The sequence below is a fragment of the Chenopodium album genome, chromosome 19 (assembly GCF_948465745.1).
Source record: "Chenopodium album chromosome 19, dcCheAlbu1.1, whole genome shotgun sequence".
Classification (NCBI taxonomy): Eukaryota; Viridiplantae; Streptophyta; class Magnoliopsida; order Caryophyllales; family Amaranthaceae; genus Chenopodium; species Chenopodium album.
This window is the reverse complement of record NC_137852.1, coordinates 14,596,647-14,620,174: the sequence shown is the minus strand read 5'-3', so window position 1 is coordinate 14,620,174 and position 23,528 is coordinate 14,596,647. Positions and strand designations below refer to the sequence as shown.

General features: G+C 32.8%; 1 protein-coding gene across 1 annotated transcript; it reads right to left on the bottom strand.

The window, feature by feature from the left end:
* Positions 1 to 186: 186 nt before the first annotated feature.
* On the bottom strand, positions 187 to 21,621 carry LOC145596189 (uncharacterized). The gene is made up of 7 exons (XM_081652616.1): positions 20,782 to 21,621; positions 12,745 to 13,323; positions 6,537 to 7,045; positions 4,445 to 4,978; positions 4,012 to 4,119; positions 790 to 939; positions 187 to 689 (listed from the first exon to the last, which is right to left on the bottom strand). The coding sequence occupies exons 1-7, from the start codon at positions 21,437 to 21,439 to the stop codon at positions 609 to 611; spliced, it is 2,619 nt and encodes an 872-aa protein (XP_081508742.1). The 5' UTR covers positions 21,440 to 21,621; the 3' UTR covers positions 187 to 608.
* Between the last annotated feature and the right edge of the window lie 1,907 nt (positions 21,622 to 23,528).

Below are 23,528 nucleotides of genomic sequence, written 5' to 3'. Positions count from 1 at the left end.
TCAATGTGAAGTAAACGCTAGCTCTGTGTTATTTGGCTACCCTTTGTTCTTTGTGTTATTTTTCTGGTTGTTGTCAATTGCATTTTTTTTTTGTCCTATGTATTCACTATTTTGCAGTGGCACACTCCTGCTAGTATATATATGTTCACATATATTGTACAAAATTCAACACGAAGAAAAAATAAATGATGTTTAATAACACAAATAAATTAAAGTTTGCAAGATGGAAGAGTTAGTCTATTACAGATAAGTACAGATTTAAATAATGTGTCAAATCCTTAATTCGAAAAATAAAGACATCAGCCAACTAATGCTTTGGCTAACAAGCATATTGAAGTGAAAAATTTATGTAAAGAGTATTCGAACTTGTAAAACAAGGAGTTGAATCAACTTTCTTATTTCCTTCTCTCTCCTTTTCTCTTTGAAGACGCTCTGTCTCTAGTTCAAGGCGTTGTCTCTCCCCCATTCAGCCCTTTGCCTTTCAAATTCGACTCTTTGCCTTTCAAATTCAACCAATTGTTTAGACATGTGTTGTTGAGATTGCTCTAAATAAATGAAAGCTAAGAAACAAGGGAAGGTTTGTAAACACTAGAAGTAGAAGTTGAATTTTATGGTCCTAATTTCTGAAGTCGAATACTACTTGCTCCCTTATCTTTAGTGTCATCATTTGTTGAAGTAAATGCATGTCCCTGAAACAAGAAATTCATTATCATGTTGAGCTCAACTATTAGTTTTTAACATCAAACATTATATTGTAAAATTTATGACTCAGTATTGCTCGATTTTTACCTCTTCAAGCAGTCGGATTTGATCTTGGTCATCTTGGTTTTCTGTGGGATTTGCATAATTTCTTCTCGCAAATGAAACTGAAATTTGAGATGGTTCACTAGTACCTTCGCCTTTTTGATTGACTTCATTCTCCATAGTAAATAACTTTCTCTGAATTGGATACATTTTATAAGGCAAGGTTACTTTACATACGAAAGTAAATAACTTTGATATTTTATAATTATTTTTTATTTTCACTTTTAATCGTGATATTATTCCACTTAATTCCCTACTTGTACCCTTGGCTGTTTTTGATTGACTTCATTCCCCAAAGTAAATAACTTTCTTTGAATTGAATATATTTTAAAAGGCCAGGTTACTTTACACACAATAGTTCCCTCTAGGTTTTCCTTGGGAGTGTTTTTCTAGGGTTTCTTCTAGGTTCTCCTTCTCTCGAAGGTTTGTTCTCGATCTTGAATCAAGGTTCCGATTGTGACTATTTATGGCATCAAAACACACTAAATAGAGTTGCAAAAGAAAAGTAGGACAAGCAATAAAATATTGAGGGTTTGTTTAAAATTTTTATCAGCTCGATAATCTTATCACAAATTCTGGACTAGGGTGGAGTTGCATTAAGTTATTATAAGACTGGTTAATGTTTTACACATATATACTTAGAAAGTTATTATCTACATGACATAAATATTTTACCCTTAAAACACAGTTATAATTTATTAGATTAATCATATTAGTTTTCATATATAGCATGATTTCATTATAAATTACACATTAAAATAAAATCAAACTAAACATTTAATGATTTATTTTTCATTTTTATTTATTGATTATCATACTTTTTTTTTGTGCACATTTATCCTTTTCATTTCAAGAAACTACTCCTTGAATGACAACCATATACATACATTACAAAAATATAAGCGTTTTCTTTACGAAATATAGATACATATATCGGACACTTTGAGAGTGAGGGGGGAAGGGTAGAGAATCACCACTCTCAAAGTGTCTCTAGTGGAAATTGAACCCCAACCTCAAGGTTGGAAGGTACAATCTTTCTTATTGGATCAAGCTTAGGTTAATTGGTATATAAATATTTTAGCACAAAGTATTGGGTGCGGCTATGTTTCGTTAGTCGAGACTCAAGAAAGTATCAGATTATCATCATCTTCAACTTGCGATAAAGAACAAGTTTCCACCCGATGACAAGTTGGTGGTGGTTACGGCGAAGGAGAGCAGCGAGGTCATCCATGGCGGAAGAGATAGAAAGCTTGAGATTTTCGGATTTATTGAAAAATGCCCAAATTAAAAGTCGAATTGGGGCTTTCTTATAAGATGTATAATTGTTGAAATTAATTGTCCCATATGATTTTATGTTGAATTGTGAGCATTTTAATAACATATGCATGTATTTTGATTGAGAAATGAGCAATTTATGTTATACCCATGACCTTAGTATGAGCACTTCAATGGAGATTCTACCATTGTTATACATATTATCAAACAAATTATACATATCTTCAAACATGTTATACATATCCTCCATTAGTTGGATGATATTCTCTATTGGCTATATGATATCATAGTTGGATGATATGCTCTATTAGCTATATGATATTGTTTATAATTGCGTCTATGATATCCTTTATTGGCTGGATGATATTCTCTATTGACTATATGATATCATCAAACCGATAGATGAGGATATCATCTAGCTAGTAGAAATATCATCGAGCCAATAAAAGGATACCATATAGCCTATAAAGGTTATCATCTAATCAATAGAGGATATCATCTAGCCAGTAGAAATATCATTCACCCAATAAAGGATATCATATAGCCAATAAAGGATATCATCCAGTTAGTATAGGATATCATCCGGCCAATAGAGGATATTATCTAGTCAATAGAAATATCATCCAGCCAATAAAGGATATCATGTAGCCAATAAAGGATATCATCCAATTAGTAAAGGATACCATCCGGCCAATAGAGGATACCATGGAGCCAATAGATAGAGGATATCATCCCGCCAATTGAAAATATCAAAAATCCGCATTTTGTCAACCCGGACAGACGAAAACATTTCGTCAGTCCGGACTGACACAATACCTTTATGTGCATGAAAAAATTAATCGAATGTGCATAAAATTTTAGTTGGATGTGCATGATTATAAAGCTGAATGTGAATATAATTGAACTGAAAGAAATCATTATGGAGTAGATGAATTTCACATTGCAATTCTTGCGAGCAAAACTTGTAAGTTGTGATTGCAAGACAATAGGACACAAAATTATTAAGGATCTGTTCAGCATTAGCTTTTACGGTAGCTGTTAGCTTTTAGACCTAGTCAAAACACTACCTTAAAATAATATTAGTGTTTGGTGAATTAGTATTTTAAGTATCTGTTAGAGGTAGAGGTAGAGGTAGCTTTTAGATAGCTGTTGTTGAAAGCTAAAAAAGATAGCTTTTGAAATTGTAAAGTAGCATTCAACCTTATTTTATTTTATTTATTTATTTATTTTTTTTTTTTTTTTGTGACTCAGTATTATTTGTTTCGGTCAACCATAATATCAAAATTTTCTATCCATATCCTTTTTTTTTCTTTCATTATGAGGAGTATTTTTTTTTCTATCTTATTTTTTAAATTGATTATTTATTAGCAATATATGTTATATACTAAAAGAAATATATGTTATATACTATATAATATTTGAAATTATCAAACATATGATAAATAACACGTCACACTAACAATAACAATAATAATAATAATAATAATAATAATAATAATAATAATAATAATAATAATAATAATAATAATAATAATAATAACTGTATTTATAGCTTCAATTGCTACTTTTAACGAACACTCATAGTATGAACCGCTACCTTGACAGCTAACCTCTAACATCAGTACTACTTGACAGCTCACAACTACCTTTATAGGTCACAATTACTCAAAAACTAATAGCCAACAACTACAGCTAGTTTTGCCAAACAGATCCTAAATAACAAAGTAATCAATACTATAATGTATACATACGAAGTACTTCAGATTATTTTTTGGCAGTAATAGCTCACCTATTTTTTGGCAGTAAACTTGAGAAAACCCAATGTTGTACCAATGCAATTTGCAATAAAAAAATGAGAAGTACTTGTTGATGATTATTATTTTGTAATTATACGAAGTATGATGTTATAGAAATAATTGGTTTAATTATTACCTCCTCATCAAGCAATGGATTTTGATCTCCCAGGTCTTGATTTGTTGCACTGATTAAGTTTCCCTCCTTTGTCGACGAGGTTGAATTTTTAGAAGGAATTGGTTTTTCCTGAAACATAAATTCCAAATTCTTATATGCTAAGATTAATTCTCGAACAAGATACCTCATATAAATAAAAGTACACGTTTGGAACTACTCTATACACAACATGTGTCTGAGATCACAAGGATTCTAGCTACATCATTAAACTTTGAAGAAATTATAATCCTTTGTCAAAAGATAAACTCAACAACAAAGAACTTATAGTCATGGTTAGAACCCCAAATTAAATTTTATTTTATATTCTATCACGTTTCCTGACATGAGAGTACTCACACAATACAACAAAGAGTAATTAATGTTTGTAAAAATACAAGACGAGCAACGATCTTACCTTTTCAAGGCTCTTCTCTAAGTTTTTATTTGCTGCAGGGAGTAGCTTCACTAGTATGTAATGCAAAATGGTCCTATTTGCCAAAATAACAATGAAAGAGCACATGACGATGATTATAATGACTGCCCATAAGGAGTCATGCGCTATCATGGTGTAGATACCGGTCATAAATGCCACCATTGTGCCATATAGGCCTTGCATAAGTATCAATACACTTCGATCTACCAATATAAAAGAAAATTTTCTTTCGGAAACCATAGACCATATCAAGAAAAACAGGACCAACATGGACATGCACATGGCATACGCGTCTGCTAGTAAAAACACTAAAAATGCTGCATTCTTTGCCAAAATGGCATTCCCAGATTTATCATCAAGGCCACCAGGAAGTGTAAATCCAGCCGCAAATGTGATTGTTGCTAAAAGAGCTGCGACAACAGATAGCGTGTTTCGCATTTGATCCAAATTTGTCTCTGGATTGACATATGTTGTATTCAAGTGAGGAACTATATTCATCTCTTTGCACATCATATCCTGCACGCCATTAGATATGTCAATTCAGCTCCATCATACTTCGGGCCTGTTCTCATACGTTGAAATTTAGTTCAGTTCAATTCAGCTCCTAATTTCCTTCTCTTATAAAATATTCAGTTCAGTTCAGTTCAACTGAGTTCAGTCAATGAGAACAGACCCTTCCTCTATTTTTTTATAAGTACCCCAGTTGTTGGTACAATTCATTTGTGCAACTTAAATCAATGTTTGTAATTTATACGTAAGAAAAAATATAGCTTTATAGGTATTTGTTAAAATCGTATAAATAAATTATTGATCAAAATTTTACATTAACATGTGTATCATGTCACTATAGGGCACTTTAAAAAACAGAGGAAATATTGATTATGCTCGTGAGCCAAATAGATTAGCAGAATGGCCAATGCATTGAAGTTAAATACAAATATTGATATTTATGCAGCTAGCTTAGTAGACATAGTAGTCCCTCCATTTCTTGCGAGAGGATTAAGTTTATTGAATTTAAATTCAAATAAAGTTATTGAAGGCCTGTTTACATTTACTTAATTTTAGTTTAATTCAGTACAGTTCATTTCAGTTCAATTCAATTCAGTTCAGCTCCAATCAGTCCAGTTCAATTCAATTTAGCCATGTTCAGTAATTTGAACAAACCTTTACTCTTTTATATTTACAAAAATATTTACCTATTTCCATACAAATAAACCTATTTTCAAAGTTACTTTAATATCTAATTACTTGATATATATGACATGTAATAATTGTTTTTTGAAAAATAAGTGAGGAAGGTCCTTTTATGTAGATTGTTTGTGTGAAAGGTCCTTTTATGAAAAAGGTCACACAAAAGGTCCTTATATCGTGTTGGGTTGTGGGGAGGGTTTTTAACCACTTTTCGGCGTTGACTTTTTTTTTTAAATTTTTTTTCCGGCCAAAAATAATTACCTGTTAAGCACGTGACCACTTAAGTTTCCTTTATTATTTTTATTTTTTTCCCTCTTTTCCCCTTTTATCCCTTATTAAATCTTAATTTCTGAATACAATTACCCCTAAGTGATTTATGTGTAAACCCTTATTTCAGAATTTAGGGTTAATACGGGGAAAACGAGGGGAAAAAAGGGAACTTAAGTGGTCACGTGCTTTGGACGTGAGTTTTTTTGGCCGGGAAAAAAAGTCAACACTGAAAAATGGTTAAAGGACCCTTCCCACAACCCTATAACACGATATAAAGACCTTTGTGCCACCTTTTTTGTATATAAAAGGACTTTCCTCAAAAAAAAGGTCTAAATAAAAGGACCTTTCTCACAAATTTTATTTGTTTTTCACTATCTTATTTTCAAATAAACCTATTTTCAAAGTTACTTTAGAGGTGAGTCAACGGCTCAACGCCCAAAAGTTTGGTCAACAGAAGAAATCCGGCTATAGGTAGAATTTTACAACATTTTACCTTTTTTTAGATGATTTCTTACAACATTTTTTTTATTAGGTAGTTTCTCACTAAATTTTGGTTTTATTATGTAGTTTCTCACAAAAAGGTAAAAAAAAAAAACAATTTGGAAGAGCATACCCATTCGTTGTTTTCCTCGCAAAGCTCAGCAAGCACATCCATTGCAGTTTTACCATGACGATCCCGTATGTTATGTTCAACACCATCATCGAGTAGGGCCTTTACAAAATGCATGTCCTTCCTCTCTAGGGCACGATGCAAAGGTGTTGCGCCCTCATAATCAGCTGTAATCTTTAGCTCTGCAATGGATGGCTTCTTTAACAAATTTAAGTACTCTTCATAAGAATGCAATTTGATGTGGTGCAGAGGAGTATCCTTCAGCTCACGACAAATCTGACGAAGGTCTTTGCAATAATCAATGAAGTCAAGTACAAAGTGTGTCTCATCTTCCTCACATTTGGTAATCCAATCGAAGGATTTTCTTTGTTGTATCAAAGAAGGTTTCTTCAGCAAATTTGTAAGCCATGATATATTTGATTCCCTAGCCTCATCAAGGGCGGTTCTTCCATCTTCGTTGGCGAAGTCGATCATCCACCAATATTTCTCAAGCAACTTTTTGCATAAATCCTCTTTATTCTCAATCATAAAAACATAATATCAGTTTACAACAGAGAGTTTTGTAGCTTAAATCAAATTTTTGTACTCCCTTCGTTCAACATATTTTATAGCTAGCATAAGGCTGAACACATAATTTTAGAAAAAATATATGTATACTTTAATATAACTTGATGATTTTAAATTAGGAAAATTTGATTATAATAATCCAACCTTTGCATAGTCTTATTTTATTAATCAAACCTTTAGATTATTCCACAATAATCCACAATAATCCAAGCTTTGGGGACATTCTATTCTATTAGGTCAAACAGGTCACTTAACCTATAACAATAAGTCACCCGCCACGTGTCGCATTATCATTTGTCCAAAAAAAAGAATTTTCTTTTAAAAAACATTAATTTTAATTTTTTTTCTTTTTTTTTTCCCTTCTCTTCACCTTCCTCCCTATCCTTTTTCCACACCTCCATGAATGCTCCCATTTCCAGCCAGACCTCCGCCCACCACACCCCACTTCCGGCAACAAGGAACCCCACCCCACCAGCCACCAACCGCCTGCAACAACAACAACTCTCGCAACTCATCACAAACCCATAGACGACCCCACTACAGTGCTACAACAGCCTAACATCGCAACAACCCATTCGCACCTAGTGCACCAGCCACCACAATAACCCATCCACAGCTAGTGCACCAGCTACCGTAACAACCCAGCCGCACCTAGTGCACCAGCCTAACACTACAACTCCTAGCGCATCGCTAGCTTCACCCACCAACATCACCATAAATTACTCTAATTTAGAGCCTGCAAACATCAATTCGCCACCAATTGCAACAATTTGGGCCTTTAATTATAGTAATTTGGCAAGGAGAATCTTTAATCTTTGACCAATTGAAGACCCAAAATGTAACACCCCGACCCCAAACAAATTAGGGAGGGGCCTATTGTCACGAAATGCGCATCGAGGGCCAACAACTGTCCCCACAAACCAACACGAGTCCTTCCGGCGCATTTTGTCCCCACTCATGCACACCCCAGGAAAACTTCCCAGGAGGTCACCCATCCCAAGACTACTCCCAGCCAAGCACGCTTAACTATGGAGTATTCTTAATATATGAGCTCCCTAAAAGGAAGATGCATCTAGCTGATATGAGTAGTATACCAAACTCTTTTAAAGCAATCATGAGGGGTATTACACAAAAAGTGCGCTCATGAAAAACGGTGGCAAAACACTTAGAATGAGAGGGGAAGAGAGATTGGTTGGTCAGAAAAGGGACGTCGGGGGGAGGGGGAGGGAGTGGCCGAAAATGGGAGGGGTTGCCGGATGGGGATTCAAGGTGCCGGAATCAATGGGGGATATTTAGTTTTTTTTTTTTTTTTTTTTTTTTTTTTTTTTTTTTGTTAAAAAACTAAAAAATGTATTTAAAAATTTACTTGAAGAATAGGTAGCAGGTCACCTTGACCTAATAGAATAGAACACCCCTAAAGCTTGGATTATTCTAGAATAATCAAAAGGTTGGATTAATAGAATAGGACCGGGGAAAGGTTAGATTATTAGAATCAAATTTTCCATTAAATTATACTCCGTAATATATAAAGTATAGTCGGTGGTATTATATATTCTCTCGTCAGTTTCACTACTAGTTGTTGGCTAATTTTTAGGATAAACTTTTTCGCTTAAGTGTTAAATATGGTAATATAATCTCTTTTGATGATGTAGATTATTTATACATACGATATTATACTGATATTTATACAATTAAACTTTTTATAATTTTGTTTGTAAATATATATTTAATTTATCATTAATTTAAATTTTTTTTATCGAACTTAAATTATTTTTACTGAATTGAAAGTATTTTACCAAACTAAAATTATATTTTTCATCAAAAATTATTTTTCTAATCTTCTATTATTTATTTACATAAATTAAATATATTATAAATGGATCTCATTTTAAAGAACTTTTAAAAAAATAATTTTATGATGGAAATAAAACTGATAGTTTTTTAATATTTACTAAAAGTTATGATTATTTTTGTGCATATGAAAAATTAGAATTCTATTGATTATAAAACTGTATACAACATTTTTATCTTAAAAGATCTATTAAAGATTTGCTTACTTAGCATCTTATGTGTCATTATAATACTTATTTGTCGCGTACGTGGCTCGACACTTGGCGAAAAACTGAAATGCTAAGTGTCGCTGTCTCGTGACCTGATTGTGAGACTGACTTTAATTTATTTACTAGTATTGCGCCCCGGACATCGTCAGGGTTATTTACTAATAAGATAAACATTTTATCTGTGTATTTATATATATGCCAATTTCGATATAGATAGTGTTATGTAAAAGGTATATATCCCTTTTGATTAAGGATATTTTACGTCGAATACCATTAAGAAATAAAACTCTAAGTAACTTTTTTATCTAAAAAATCTATCTCATATTCAACTTTTAATCCTTAAAATCTATCTTAAATTCGCTAATCTAACGTCAGAGGTATCGTATTAAATCTTATATGTCGCTTATGTAGCACGACACTTGGCAAAAAGTTGAGACACCAAGTGTTGTTGTTTCGTGGCCAGGCTAAAAGTTTAGCTATATATATTAGTTATATGATTATTAGTGATATGATTTGATATAATATGATAGGATAGGAATCATAGGATAGTTAATATATAGGATAATTAATAAATAATACAAGATCACCAACTTTCATATGTGGCGGGCCATGTAAAGGATTTGATCAAATCATATTTATTGATATTGTTTATAATTAGCAATCCCTTGATTTACTATATAACTTTGATAGTTCTCCACCAAAAAAAAAACTATATAACTTTGATAGTCAAAGTATATCCCTTATAATTAGCTAATGTACCTAGTCATATATATTGTATCTAGTCATAGTTTGGTATGTTCAATGCTTTAATCTTGTACTATATATACTCTTGATTATTCATCAAAATAATTCAAGCTTTCCATCATTCTCTTTTCTCATAACTCTATCATGATATCATGAGCTTTTGATCCATCATTTCTTGCTTCCGCTACAACCATGGCTACACTATCAAAACCCTTTGCCGATGCCGACAAATGATAGTGACCATACTTGTGCTCCCTTCCCTCTCGGAAAGCTTCAAACCCAAATCAAACTTAAGCTCAACTCTTTTACCACCCCGTATTTTATATACCAAGAGATGCTAACTATTTTTTTTTCTCCACATAATACCTTTTAGGTCCTGCCTGGATTCTTTGAAATAATTAAGGGATTAAAATCTAATGGGGAAAAAATTAGTAGAGGATCAATTATAGGGTAAAACTTCATTTTCCAAAAGTTTGGCATTAATACTAGAGTAAAGATTTCCTCCATTGCCTGCACTAACCTGAACAGACCATGGTAAGCTCATAAATATTGGAGTATGATAATTTTTTGTAGGACTTGGCTATGGTGGAATAAAGATGGTGGGAGTTGGAAGGTAGAAGGCAGTTGGTAAAGAGGAGAGAGAGAAAAATGGAAATCAAGCGGAGATGTTGAGGGGGAAAACATTTCACTAGGGGGCCCCTGGGTAACTTTTACCCCCTTTTTTAGCTAGGTGAATATATATTTTTTTTTTTTGACAAGATTTAGGTGAATATATTACTCCTTTGCATTTTTACTTTCGATCCAGATAAGTAAAAGTTCCAGAATTTTTTACTCCTTTAATCTTAATTTCCTCCTTCTTTACTGCCAATCCAGGCAGGGCCTTATGGAGAAACAATCCCTTTTCGACACCCCATAGTTTATCCACCAAGTGTTGTCGAACATAAACTCAATTCTCCAACCCCCCTTATGGAGAAACAATCCCCCTTTGGCCTACATAGTGTATCTACCAAGTGTTAAATTCACTTCTCCAAACTTTTATGGAGATCCTCGAACTCTTTTCGTTCAATGATACTAAATGAAATTCTTCTCCTATAACAAAATGATCAAATTTTCATCCTTCCTCTATATCTCAATTCCCTTCCCTCTCCAAACACTCCTACCCTGCTCCAAGCATGCAATTCCTCTTTAAAAAAGAAAAAAAAAAAATCACTTTTAACTCCCAATTTGGTACGTACAACTCTCAATTGAAGAACCACCATATCAACATCTTGAAGTGGCAATCAACGATCAAGAACATTTCATTTTACAAGATTGTACTTTCCCTTTGGCCGTCCATCTTGCGGGGCGCGTGTAAAGGATTTGATCAAATCATAGTTATTGATATTGTTTATAATTAGCAATCCCTTGAATTACTCTTTAGGTTGATAGTCAAAGTATATCCCTTATAATTAGCTAACGTACCTAGTCATATATATTGTACTGACCGTAGTTTGGTATGTTCAATGCTTTAATCTTGTACTATATATATACTCTTGATTATTCATCAATATAATTGAAGCTTTCCATCATTCTCTTTTCTCGTAACTTTATCAGGCCACACGGTGTCCAGCCACAATTTTTTTTTTAATTTTTTATTTTCCCACTTGTACTGTATTTCCCCTTCCTTTTGCTCACTTTCTCTCTCCTACCTTACAGAAATGGCAGCAAAATACCTCCACTCTTCTTCCCTAATCATCATTTTCAGCGAAATTCTTTAAGATAGAATGGAATCGTAAATGGCCTTTTCTAGTCGGTTTTGCCGTCAATCGGCACCATCATCACCAAATTATCATCATCACCAAATTATTTCTTGGTCTTATTGGTATTTTTATTTTCTCTCTCCTATCATCATCTCAATCTTCCCTAATTCGCCAATTTGATTGCATTGATGATCGGTTTTGATTTTATCATGATCTCGTTGATTTTAGTTTGATGTTTTTGTAGAGGATTTTGATTTTATCATTATCTCATTGATTTTAATTTGTTGTTTTTGCGGAGGAGTAAGCGAAGAACTCGCCATTTGTTCAGAGGCACAAAAAGTAGGCAATCATCAAATCCTAGATCTATAATTTCTACATTAGTAGACATCATATGCTTCATGCACCAAATTGATTTATAGTTACCCAGATTTGATCGTCATTGTTGATTTGAAACTCAGAAACTTGTTTCGATCCTTTTCTTTTTAATTATTTGGTTATTAATTATTAAGTTAGTTTCTTCTGGTAATTTTGCTTGGAATTGGTGGTTTCGTGGCGGCTTTAGCGGTGGAATTGATGGTTAAGTTAGGGTTTATTAGATTCGGTTAGGGGTTACTTCGGGGGTTACTAGACAGAGGTTACTTCGGGGGTTACTAGAGGGGTTACTTGAGGGGTTACTTCAGGGTTTACTAGACATAAGTTACTTCAAGGGTTACTAGAGGGGTTATTTCAAGGGATACTTTAGGGGTTACTAGACATAGGTTACTTCAAGGGTTACTAGAGGGGTTATTTCAAGGGATACTTTAGGGGTTACTTCGGGGGTCACTAGACAAGCGTTACTTCTGGGGTTACTAGAGGGGTTACTTCAAGGGTTACTTCAAGGGTTAATTCAGGGATTACTGAATAGGGGTTACTTCGAGGGAAACTAGAGAGGTTACTTCAGTGGCACCTTGCCACACCGTGCGGCTGGCCACACCAGAAACGCACTGATAAAAGATTATTAAAGACATAATTTTTTTTTTTTCTAATTTACCAAAATAAAATAAAACGTTGAATGGTATCAAAAAAAAAAAAAATTCTATATATAAAACGTTGAATCATTACCTGGGATATTTGGTAGGAAATGCAGCACCGTAGATCCATGAAAATCGAGCAGCATGCTGAAATTAACATGGTGGTTACTCAAAATTTCTTCAACAAATTCTCCACATCCATTTTGTACCGCAGTAAGCAGAGGACTCTCGTCTTTATTGTTAAATATTTGATATATTGTTGGGTCGAGTGATAATATATACAACGCAAGTTGTTCATTTCTGTAGGATAAAGCCTGTTGCAGAGGCGTATTTCCAATTCTATTCTTTGTTTTCCAAGGAGGATTAGGAACATATAAATCCCCTGCTGCTTTAATTTCTGTTTGATAACCATTAATAATCGCTTTTCCAATCTCTTCAATTTCATTTTCGGCCGCTACATGTAATGGATTATTTCCATCGTCCCTCTTCAATCGGTGGATGAAATCTGTAAATACTTTGGTCCTCAAAGCAGGAAACTCCCTTAAAAGAAAATCAAGCGGCCAAACTTCCTTCATCTGTTTAGCCCATTGGTGAAGAACAGTGTATCCGCGGATATCCACTACGTCTGCTAGTTGTGGATGCTTCTCTAGTAGCAATCTTAAAACATTTTCTGCAGTTAGACACCAAAATGACAAAGTATTTATACACATGCAAATGTATATCATGCGGTGTTTTGATGATTTTTGCTGAATATGGGCATTTCGGAGTTTAAAAATTATATAACAAATAATACGAGTATGTATCTTAAGTTATGTAAAGAGTAGTTATAAGTTTATACCAAAATAAATAATATGACTATCATATTATTTTAATGATAAATAATAAAATATATTGGTTCATTTTTTCACATCATAAAGTGGACATAATTAGTCTCCTAATACCTACAATGAAATATAATTTTTAAAAAATGTAATCCAATATAAAATAAATATTTATTGAGAAATATAAAATATTAATAAAAATTACATAAATAAAAAATATTGATAATACTATTTTACACCAAAAATAAAATAATAGAAATTATTATTTAGAGAAAATATATATTATTACACATATATAAAAACACAATTTTGGGTTAGTTATCTCACAATGAATATCTCAAAGTTGCAACTAATAATGAGGTTTTGAGTAGTAGCAAATACATTATTAGACTGTCCCAAACAATCATAGGTAGTCCCAAAATTAAAAAAAAAAAAAAAAGTTAAGATTAAATTGCCTTTAAGCAACACAATTTAAAGAATAATCTTTGAAATTAAATATATTCGCGTGACCTAATATTTTTTGTCGTTCTAATGTTTAAAAAGAATAATATTCCTTACGTAAATCAACACTCATAGAGTATACTACCTCCGTTACATATTAGTTGCAACTTTCGGCAATATTTGTAAGAGATAAAATATTCCAAAGTTGCAACTAATATGTAACGGAGGTAGTATTATAGATTATTTTTTTTAGGTACCTTCAATTTCTATTTAGGAATACTTAAACACAAATATTATTATATATTTAAGACTTATATGGATATATATTTCCATGTTGATTAAGATAATATTGCTAATTTTGAATATTGACTTGTTTATTGGTTTTGCGGGAAACAAACCAAGGTCTTATCAGATAATTGCTTGGCCAAAACATATACATTAAATGTAGCAAAAAATATAATTAGACAGTCTTAAACAATTAAAAAGTTGTAATTTATTTGCCTTATATCAGCACAAATCAGAGGATAAACCTCATTTCATAACCTAGTTATTTCCTTTACTATTTGACAAATAAATGTTATGTATCTCTTGCATAACTCGTATTGCAAAAATTATATCCTTATTTATACATCCCTTATTTTAGGAATACCCAAAATGAACATGTCTTTTTTTTTTTTCTAAAAAATAATTATATATTACTAAGATTATTTCAATTAATCACTATCGATTTTAATGTAGAAAACTCAAGGTCTAGTACACATATAATTAAGCAGCCTCAATTCATTACTAAGTAGTCCCAAAATAATAAGCTAACATTAATTTGACTTAATCAACACAATTTAGGGCATGTTCTCTTACGTTGAAATTCAGTTCAATTCAGTTCAGCTGAGTTCAGTTCAGTTCAGTTCAGTTCATCTCCTAATTTTCTTCTCTTATAAAATATTCATTTCAGTTCAGTTCAGTTCAGTTCAACTGAGTTCAGTTCAGCTGAGTTCAGTTCAGCTGAGTTCAGTTCAGTTTAGTTCAGCTGAGTTCAGTCAATGAGAACAGGCCCTTAGAGGATAACTTCATTCACGAAGCTAAAAAAATTATGTCACTCTTGACGTTTGACAAAAAAAATCCCTTACATAGAACTCAACTCATTTTGCATATGTCATAAATTATGTTAAGATGTTTATGGCATAAATATATATTGGAAAGATACATCAAATCTTTTCTAATCCTTTTTTTTTTTTTTTGGAAAAATTGCTCCCATTAATCTCAACTTTGCCTTATCCGCCGAAAATAATCCCAACTTTCGTTTATTATTTATTGCACCCAACTTTAGGTGGTATTAATTTAATTTAATTAATTTAGAAAATTTTATTTAAAGAAGTTATTTAAAAGAAAAGCTTTTTTTTGTCAACCAAATACACAAACAATAATAGTTACCTTTCTTATGTTATTACCCAATTAAGCACGGATTAATAAGGAAATAAATAATCTTTCTACAAATTTATTAACTTTTTATTTTTGGAAAAATTGCTCCCATAAATCCCAACTTTGCCTCGTCCGCCCAAATTAATCCCTACTTTTGATTATTATCTATTGCACCCAACTTTAGGGGGTATTAATTTTCGTTGCACTCAACAGGTCATCTAACCTGATGTAGCAGGTCACCTAGCCACGTGTCAGCGTATGATTGGCTTAAATTTTTTTTTTAAAAAAAAAATAATAAAACAAAAAAAAATAATAAAAATAAAAACCCCACAAACCACCCCATACAAGCAGCCGACCACCACACACCACACCCCCACACCCCCACCCCCACCACGCTGCCGAAAACCGCCGCCCTGCTGCCGGAAACCCCTCCCCTGCTACCGGAAACCGCCGCCCAACCTTCCCCCTACCACGAAACCCACCGAAAACCATTCCCCCACCCCCGAAAACCCCTCCCTCACTCCCTGAAACCGCCGCTCAACCCTCCCCCTTCCCTCAAAACTCCCCCTTTCCCTTTCCCCACCCCCGAAAACCCCTCCCCCACCCCTATTTCCTCCGTCACTCCCCTCTCCCCCGCCGTTTTTCGACCCCAATCCCCTTCCCCTTCCCCTTCGTTTTCGCCGTTTTCCCCTCCCTGTCGTTTCCGCCCCCTTCTCCTTCATTTCCGACCCGAATCCGGCCTCCCTTCCCCGTCGTTTCCGCCCCCTTCCCCCATTGCCATTAGCGGTGGCTGCCATTAAGGGGTGGCTGCCGTTAAGGGGTGGTTGGGTTTTCTTTTTTAAAAAAAAAAATTGTTTTTTTTTTTTAATTTTATTTTTTTTTTAAATTTTTTTTTTTAAAATTTTTTTAATTTGACCCTTCATGTAGTGACACATGTCCAAAAACAATGTAACACACAAATGTTGACCGGATTAACCGGTTGCAGGTAATTTGGGTGCAACGAAAATTAATACCCCCCAAAGTTCGGTGCAATAGATAATAAACGAAAGTTGGGATTATTTTCGGCGGACGAGGCAAAGTTGGGATTTATGGGAGCAATTTTTCCTTTATTTTGTATGCCATAAAGGCGTAAAATAATTTATATAAAAAAAATATGGAGTAATTAAAATAATTGTGCACGGCACGGGACCTAACCTATTTTTTTTTTTTTTATAATTTTTCTCTTAAACCAACCACGCCTACACTACTCTTTTATTGTTATTAATATTGTTATTGTTATTGTTGTTGTTATTATTATTATTGTTATTACTGTTCCTATTCTTATTGTTCTTATTGTTCTTCTTATTATTATTATTGTTATTATTATTGTTATTTATTATTATTATTATTATTATTTTTTTTTTTATTATTATTATTATATCTCAAAAACAAAAGTCATACAACCTACAATAAATTAGTGAGAAGCCGAGATACAATCTGGGCCCCCACTCCTCTAGCAATAGCAAAGCCTACCCGGCCTAGTGAATATATGAGCTGCAGTACAAGCCCTTATGTCTTGCGTCATCGAGAATCTCTGAATCCGCTTCAGCAACGCAACAACCTCCTTCTCTAATTCCCTAAGCGAAGAAAAGGAGAAGGGAATGAAATCATATCTAATCGTCAGACAACGAGCTTCATACTTAGACCATTTTCGATGAGCCGCATCAGCCACCACCTGTCCCGGAACAAAGTCAGAAAGCCCTGTTTGTGTCAATGGAGAAGACCCTGTCAAGTCAACATAGACATCGCGAACACGATCCCATGAATAAAGTAACACATCGGCAGGTCTGAGGGCCCCGTCATTCCCTCTAGACAACCCTATGTCAACCTCATTTCTTGCTGAAATCCCTAATCGATAGCAAATGTCAACAAGTGTATCCCGAACAACATTATGCCGATGTTTAATACCCACAATACCAGCACAAGACACCGCATGATCACCGAAAATATCCCCTGAAAAATCCCTCGAACAAGCAGAGCACGGTGTCGAGACAGAGAACATTGGAACACCCATCCAATAACACAACACACATCGGTATGTCTTAACGTTCATCGTCTGACCCAATTCATAAATAGGGACTGCCCAAAGCCAAGCACAAATGTGATCACCCTAGTGCGACTTCCACAATATCGACTGCCGAGGAGAAAAGAAAAGGTGGAGTCTGCAGAAGCGGTAACCTTTGTGAAATATATATATGCCAATTTCTTCATGAGTTTAGGGGCAGCGACCTCACTAGAATTACTCACTAGGATTATTGTTATTGTTATTGTTGTTGTTATTGTTCTTATTATTATTGTTCTTATTTTTGTTATTATTACTATTCTTGTTATTGTTATTGTTATTGCTATTATTATTAATTAGAAATTTTGACTTTTACCACCTCTATAAAACGACTTATTTGCTTTTACCACCTACATAATTTAATAATTTATTTTACCACCTCATAAAAAAATAAAATTGTCTTTTTCCACCAAAACCCAACTCCGGTGTCTACAAAATAATGTGGGGCCCAAAGTTTTTCTATATCCCTCCAAATTAAATGCTCCTAAACACAATTTCCTCTCTCTCTCTTCATACCCTCACTTTCCTCCCATTAAATTTTTCTAAAATTTTCATCTTTCTTCTTATATTTTTCATCTCTCTGTGAAAATTAAACCCTAAATTTCTCACCTTTCTTCGAGTTCAAGAAGTAAGCCTTGCCATTAGAACTCCACATTGACATCTTTTCTCTTTTGAAGGTGATAAATTTAAAGAAGACATTTGCTTCTACAATTCACAGCCAACAACATCAATGCTTGTTCTAATTGAACACAATTATCATTCCTTAACCCTAATTATTTTAACCAATTACAATTTCAAAAACCCAAAATTAATATTTATAAACATGAACCCTAATTTTTAACTCTGAATTTGGGGCCCAATTCATAGGTGATATTAACAATTTTAATTTGGGTCTCAATTCATAAGTGATATTAACAATTTCAATGATACAAAACAATTGGATGGTAATTAATACACCTAGTAATTCATGATTTTTGTGAATTAAGTGTAATGCATACCTTGTTCCAATTTCTCTAACAGCTGACCATTTAAAACGAGCACAAATCTGGAAATTTGGATGCTAGGATTGTTAGGTAGAGCAAATTTGAGGATTTGGGGAGAAATTTGCCAAATTCAAGCTCAATTCTACGTTCTCTTTTTGAGAAATGAAGAAGATAGATTTAAATAAAGAAGGAAACCATGATAGATTGGGGAAAAATTCAAAAATAGCCGTTATTATGGGTTTCACATTACTTTTCCGTCACCGGAGTTGGGTATTGGTGGGAAAAGCAAACTTTATTTTTTACGAGGCGGTAAAATAAAACTTTAAACTATATAGGTGGTAAAAACAAATAAGTCGTTTTATAGAGGTGGTAAAAGTCAAAATTCCCTTATTAATAATAAATGGAGTAATTTTCTATTAACTAAGCTTTAAATCATTAATTTCCCTGGTGAGATCTCCATCCTATATTTTTTCTAAAACTATAAAGAAAATTGTGAAAAAAGTTCTTTTTAAGTGGTCGATTTTTTGAAAAAGGATCTTTTAAGTGAAACTTGTGAAAAAGGACCTTTTAAGTTGTATTTTGTTTGTATGGAGTATTAGGTTGAACTTGCATGGTGGTCAACGCCGGAGCTTCGGGGGTTGACTGTCATGTATTAGTCACGTGTCTTTTTTTAGAAATCCCTCATTTCTCGACCTAATTAACCCTTTCATATAGTATATATTCTCACGTAGGTCGGGAAAGGGGGGAAATTTGAGGAATTTTTTTTAAAAATAAGTCACGTGACTAACATGTGATAGTTAACACCGGAGCTCCGGCGTTAACCACCTCACAAGCTCACCCAAGTACCTGTACAAACAAATACAACTTAAAAGATCCTTTTTCACAAGTTTTCACTTAAAATGTCATTTTTCAAAAAGTCAACCATTTAAAAGATCCTTTTTCACAATTTTTCAAAACTTTATTCCCTCCCTACCATATTGTGATTATTACTAACGGAAGAAGTAATTTTTACAATAATAATAATAATAATAATAATAATAATAATAATAATAATAATAATCAGGCCCGGCTAAGGACCTGTGCAAACAGGCCCTTAGCACAGGGCCCCCAAATTGGGAGGGCCCAAAATTTTGGACTTTAAGTTTTTTTTTAAAAAAAAAAAAAAGAAAAAAAGAAAAAGTCAGCAACTCATACTCCTCACGTGAATACAGCTGTTCCTCACTTCCTCCATTTACTCCCCACTTCTCTAGATTCTTCATCTCCTTCCTTGGTAATTAGCTCCATCAAAATAGCCCCAACTTCCCAAAATTTTTGAAAATTTCTTTAATTTCCTTTCTTTGATTCTTTGAATACTTCCTAATTTGTCATTTAATTTTATTGTTTTACCCCCAAATTTTTAATTTTCCAAATTTGACATTTTGGTTTCAAAAAAATTACAACGGGTATGAAGAATTTTTCCTCAAGTCTCGAATTGCTTTCAATGGAGATATTAATTTCATGTATTCCACAATTAAACCCCTTAATTTTCGTTTATCAAACGGTAAAATTTTTTACCCCTTATAAATTCCATTTCAATCTTCAATCTTTTTCAATTACTTGTGTTCTTCGTACTCAAATTACATTTAACAAATAAAAAAACAATTAAGAAATTGGTTAACAAGAAGATCAGAGATTCAAAGCCAAGGGGGTTGCGGCAAATCGTGAATCTGATATTGATGGAAATGAACTCTATATGGAGTTTAAGCTATTAAGAGATATTTTTCCATCAATGCCAACAAAAAAGATGGGAGCTATTGATATATTATCTTTTTTGAATGATGTAGAGTGTTTTCCGAATGCTAGTATTGTTTATAGGATCTTATTGACTATTCCTGTGACAGTTGCTTCTGCAGAAAGAAGTTTTTCAAAATTGAAGTTGTTGAAATCTTATTTGCGGTCTACCATGTTACAAGAAAGGTTTAATGGATTGGCGTTGTTAGCAATTGAAAATGATCTTTTGGAGAAGGTGGAATATGAAGATGTGGTTGATGAATTTGCTTCAAGAAATGCTAGAAGAATAGCTCTGTTTAAATAGTTTGATCTTTTAATAATTAAGATTGTATTTTGATATTAATCATATTATTTACAATTTAAATAAAGTACTTTGTGTTTTTTGGCTTCTTTTTAATATGTTGTTATATGATAATTTCGTTAAAAAAAAATTTTAGGGCCCAATTTCTAAGTTTAGAACAGGGCCCCCAAAATGATTAAGACGGCCCTGATAATAATAATAATAATAATAATAATAATAAAAGTGTATCATCCAACAAAAAAAACAAAAAACATAGATCAATAATACAAAGTATAATATTCTGCGAACAAACCTGAAGAATTAGGTGCAAAATGAAGTGGAGTTGAACCATCTTTCCCACTAAGACTGTAAGAGAAGGATGACATCAATATCTTCTCAGCAACCTTATTGCACCCTTTTTCGACTGCAAGGAAAAGTGGGCTGTTTCCTTCATCGTCTAGCATGTTACATAGCAACTCCATATCCATTGACATTATCTCCATTGCACTTTCCTTGTTACAGAATTTCAAGGCCAAGTTCAACGGTGTACATTTACCAGGCTCAGCATATTTACGTTTAGTAATTGCTAACCAGGGTTTTTGAATAGGTGGATCTGAATGTGATTTGTAGACATCTAAGATTAACTTCACCATTTCATCAAACACCTTAGTTGCGGCCATATGAAGAGGAGTCCAGTTAATTTCATCCCCTTGAGAGAGGAGAAATTGTTTTTGTTGGATAGTAATCGGTAATATTTCCAAGGCTACTCTCACAAACTCCACTTTTTTATTCCTAACTGCAAGATGGAATATATTTCGTTGGCAATAATTTTGAGTGAGGAAGTAATCTGGTGGACGTGAGGAAGTGGACGTGGTGGTTGTGAGGAAGTAATCTGGTGGTTGTGAGGCAACAGCTTTTCTCAGGAACTCTACGTCTCCTGACTTTGCTGCTGCTTCTAGCTTTGGATCCATGGATTAATTGTTTACACCTTACTATAAAAATTGAAATATTTAAGTATTGCAAACTTTCTCTCGCGTTGTGCCTTACAACATATTAATCTTTAGCCTTGATCTTATTCATGGATTATTTTTACTTTTATGATACATTTTAAAATATATTTGTAAGTTGGTAGTAAGTGTGGTCTTTATTTAAGGAGTTTTTTTTTTTTTTTTTTTTTTTTTTTTGGAGGGAATTTAAGGAGTTTAGTATACAAACCTCATTGCATGCATTCTTTATTAATCCGGACATGAAATAAAGATTATGAATGTGACACATCAACATTTTAATAAATATAAAGTACATAAATAATAATAATAATAATAATAATAATAATAATAATAATAATAATAATAATAATAATAATAATAATTATAATAATAATACTTTCTCCGTTCTTTTTTACTTGATCCACTTTGACTTTTACATTATTCACCACCCCTCCTTTAACCGTCTTTTGTAAATAATATGTAAGGAAAAATATATTAATGTACGATCTTTTTGGATTCGTCTTAATAAATACTATCATAATATATAACTTAAATAAATTTTACTTATGGAAAATTTAAGTTGTTGAACATTAAAGTTTTGCATTGACAAGCGTAATAAAAGAAACAGGTTAAGTAAAAAAGAACAGAGGAAGTAAGTGTTATCCCCAAAAAAAAATATAGATATTTGTTTTACAAGGTAAAGTAACGATTGATTTCAAAAAAAAAAAAAAAAAAAAAAAAAAAAAAAAAAAAAAAAAAAAAAAAAAAAAAGGTAAAGTAGCGATAAGGTACGAGTGGATGAGTTTTGTCAAAAAAAAGGTACAAGTGAATAAAGTTTTGTAAGTATTAATAATTGATCCCTTTGGATTGGATGGTACATGTATATAATTAATGGATGGAAGACTCTTTCCGTCTTTCCCTATCAATCTTTGAACTGTGGCCGTGCAGGTCTTGTAAATTTGAAAGTGTGAAAATTGAGTTTTACTGTAGAATTTTCAGCATCAATGATGGAAGATTCACGTGGATGACAGAATTTGGAAAACGTATGTATGTAGATGACGTACTGTGTATATTAATTGAATGTACTACTTAAATGAGTAGTTGACTGGATGGTGAAATGCTGTCTACTGTGTAAATTACTCCCTCCATTTCCGAAAAAATGACCCATTTGACTTAATTTTAGTCCCCAAAAATAATGATCCATTTGCATTAAAACACCCACTAAGGACCTATTCTCATTGACTGAACTCAGCTAAACTGAACTGAACTGAAATGAATATTTTATAAGAGAAGGAAATTAGGAGCTGAACTGAACTGAACTGAGCTGAGCTGAACTGAACTGAACTGAATTTCAACGTAAAAGAACAGACCCTAATTTGCAACAATATTTGTGCAAAATTACCTTCCCCATATAAAAATTTGATTTTCCATGTAATTTATTACTTTCTCTCTCTATTTTTTTTTACAAACTCCATGTAAATTTATTTTTCAATATCCTTTTACTTCTTTCTATTTAACTTTCATAATACTCACGTAATCAACCCAAATAGGTCGTTCTTTCGGGGACGGAGGTAGTAATTGAATGTAATGCATATTAAATGCTAGTTGACTGGTTGGTGGTTTATAGACCCTAGATAAGAGTCTCTCATCATTTATGGGTAAAACTAATCAATCAATCTATCTATCTATCTATATTCTATACTATATAGTACTCGTACTAAAGTAATCACTGATTCACTGGAGAGACACTTGTTATGATTTTGTGAAACAATTTCCCTCCAAAATATTTATGAAATCTATTGTAATAAATTTATTGTAACAAATTTTTTTAAAAGGATAGACACTAATAAATTTAAATTTTTTTTAAAAAGTGTAACGAAAGTCATTTATTTTCAATTAACTATTATTTTTAGTAAATCATAATTTATAGATCCATGCATTGAACGAGGACAAAACTAGTAATAATAATCTATACTATTATATACTAATGTTATCATTATTATAATAATAATAATAATAATAATAATAATAATAATAATAATAATAATTCGGGATGGTTGGAGACATGAAAAAT

What these genes read in the sequence shown, in the direction of transcription:
- LOC145596189 (XM_081652616.1), bottom strand. Translation starts at nt 21,439, where the DNA reads ATGGATCCAAAGCTAGAAGCAGCAGCAAAGTCAGGAGACGTAGAGTTC. An exon ending in TTTTGCACCTAATTCTTCAG is followed by an intron (nt 13,324 to 20,781) that starts GTTTGTTCGCAG and finishes GTCTAACTGCAG; the next exon opens with AAAATGTTTTAAGATTGCTA. An exon ending in GCGAGGAAAACAACGAATGG is followed by an intron (nt 4,979 to 6,536) that starts GTATGCTCTTCC and finishes AATGGCGTGCAG; the next exon opens with GATATGATGTGCAAAGAGAT.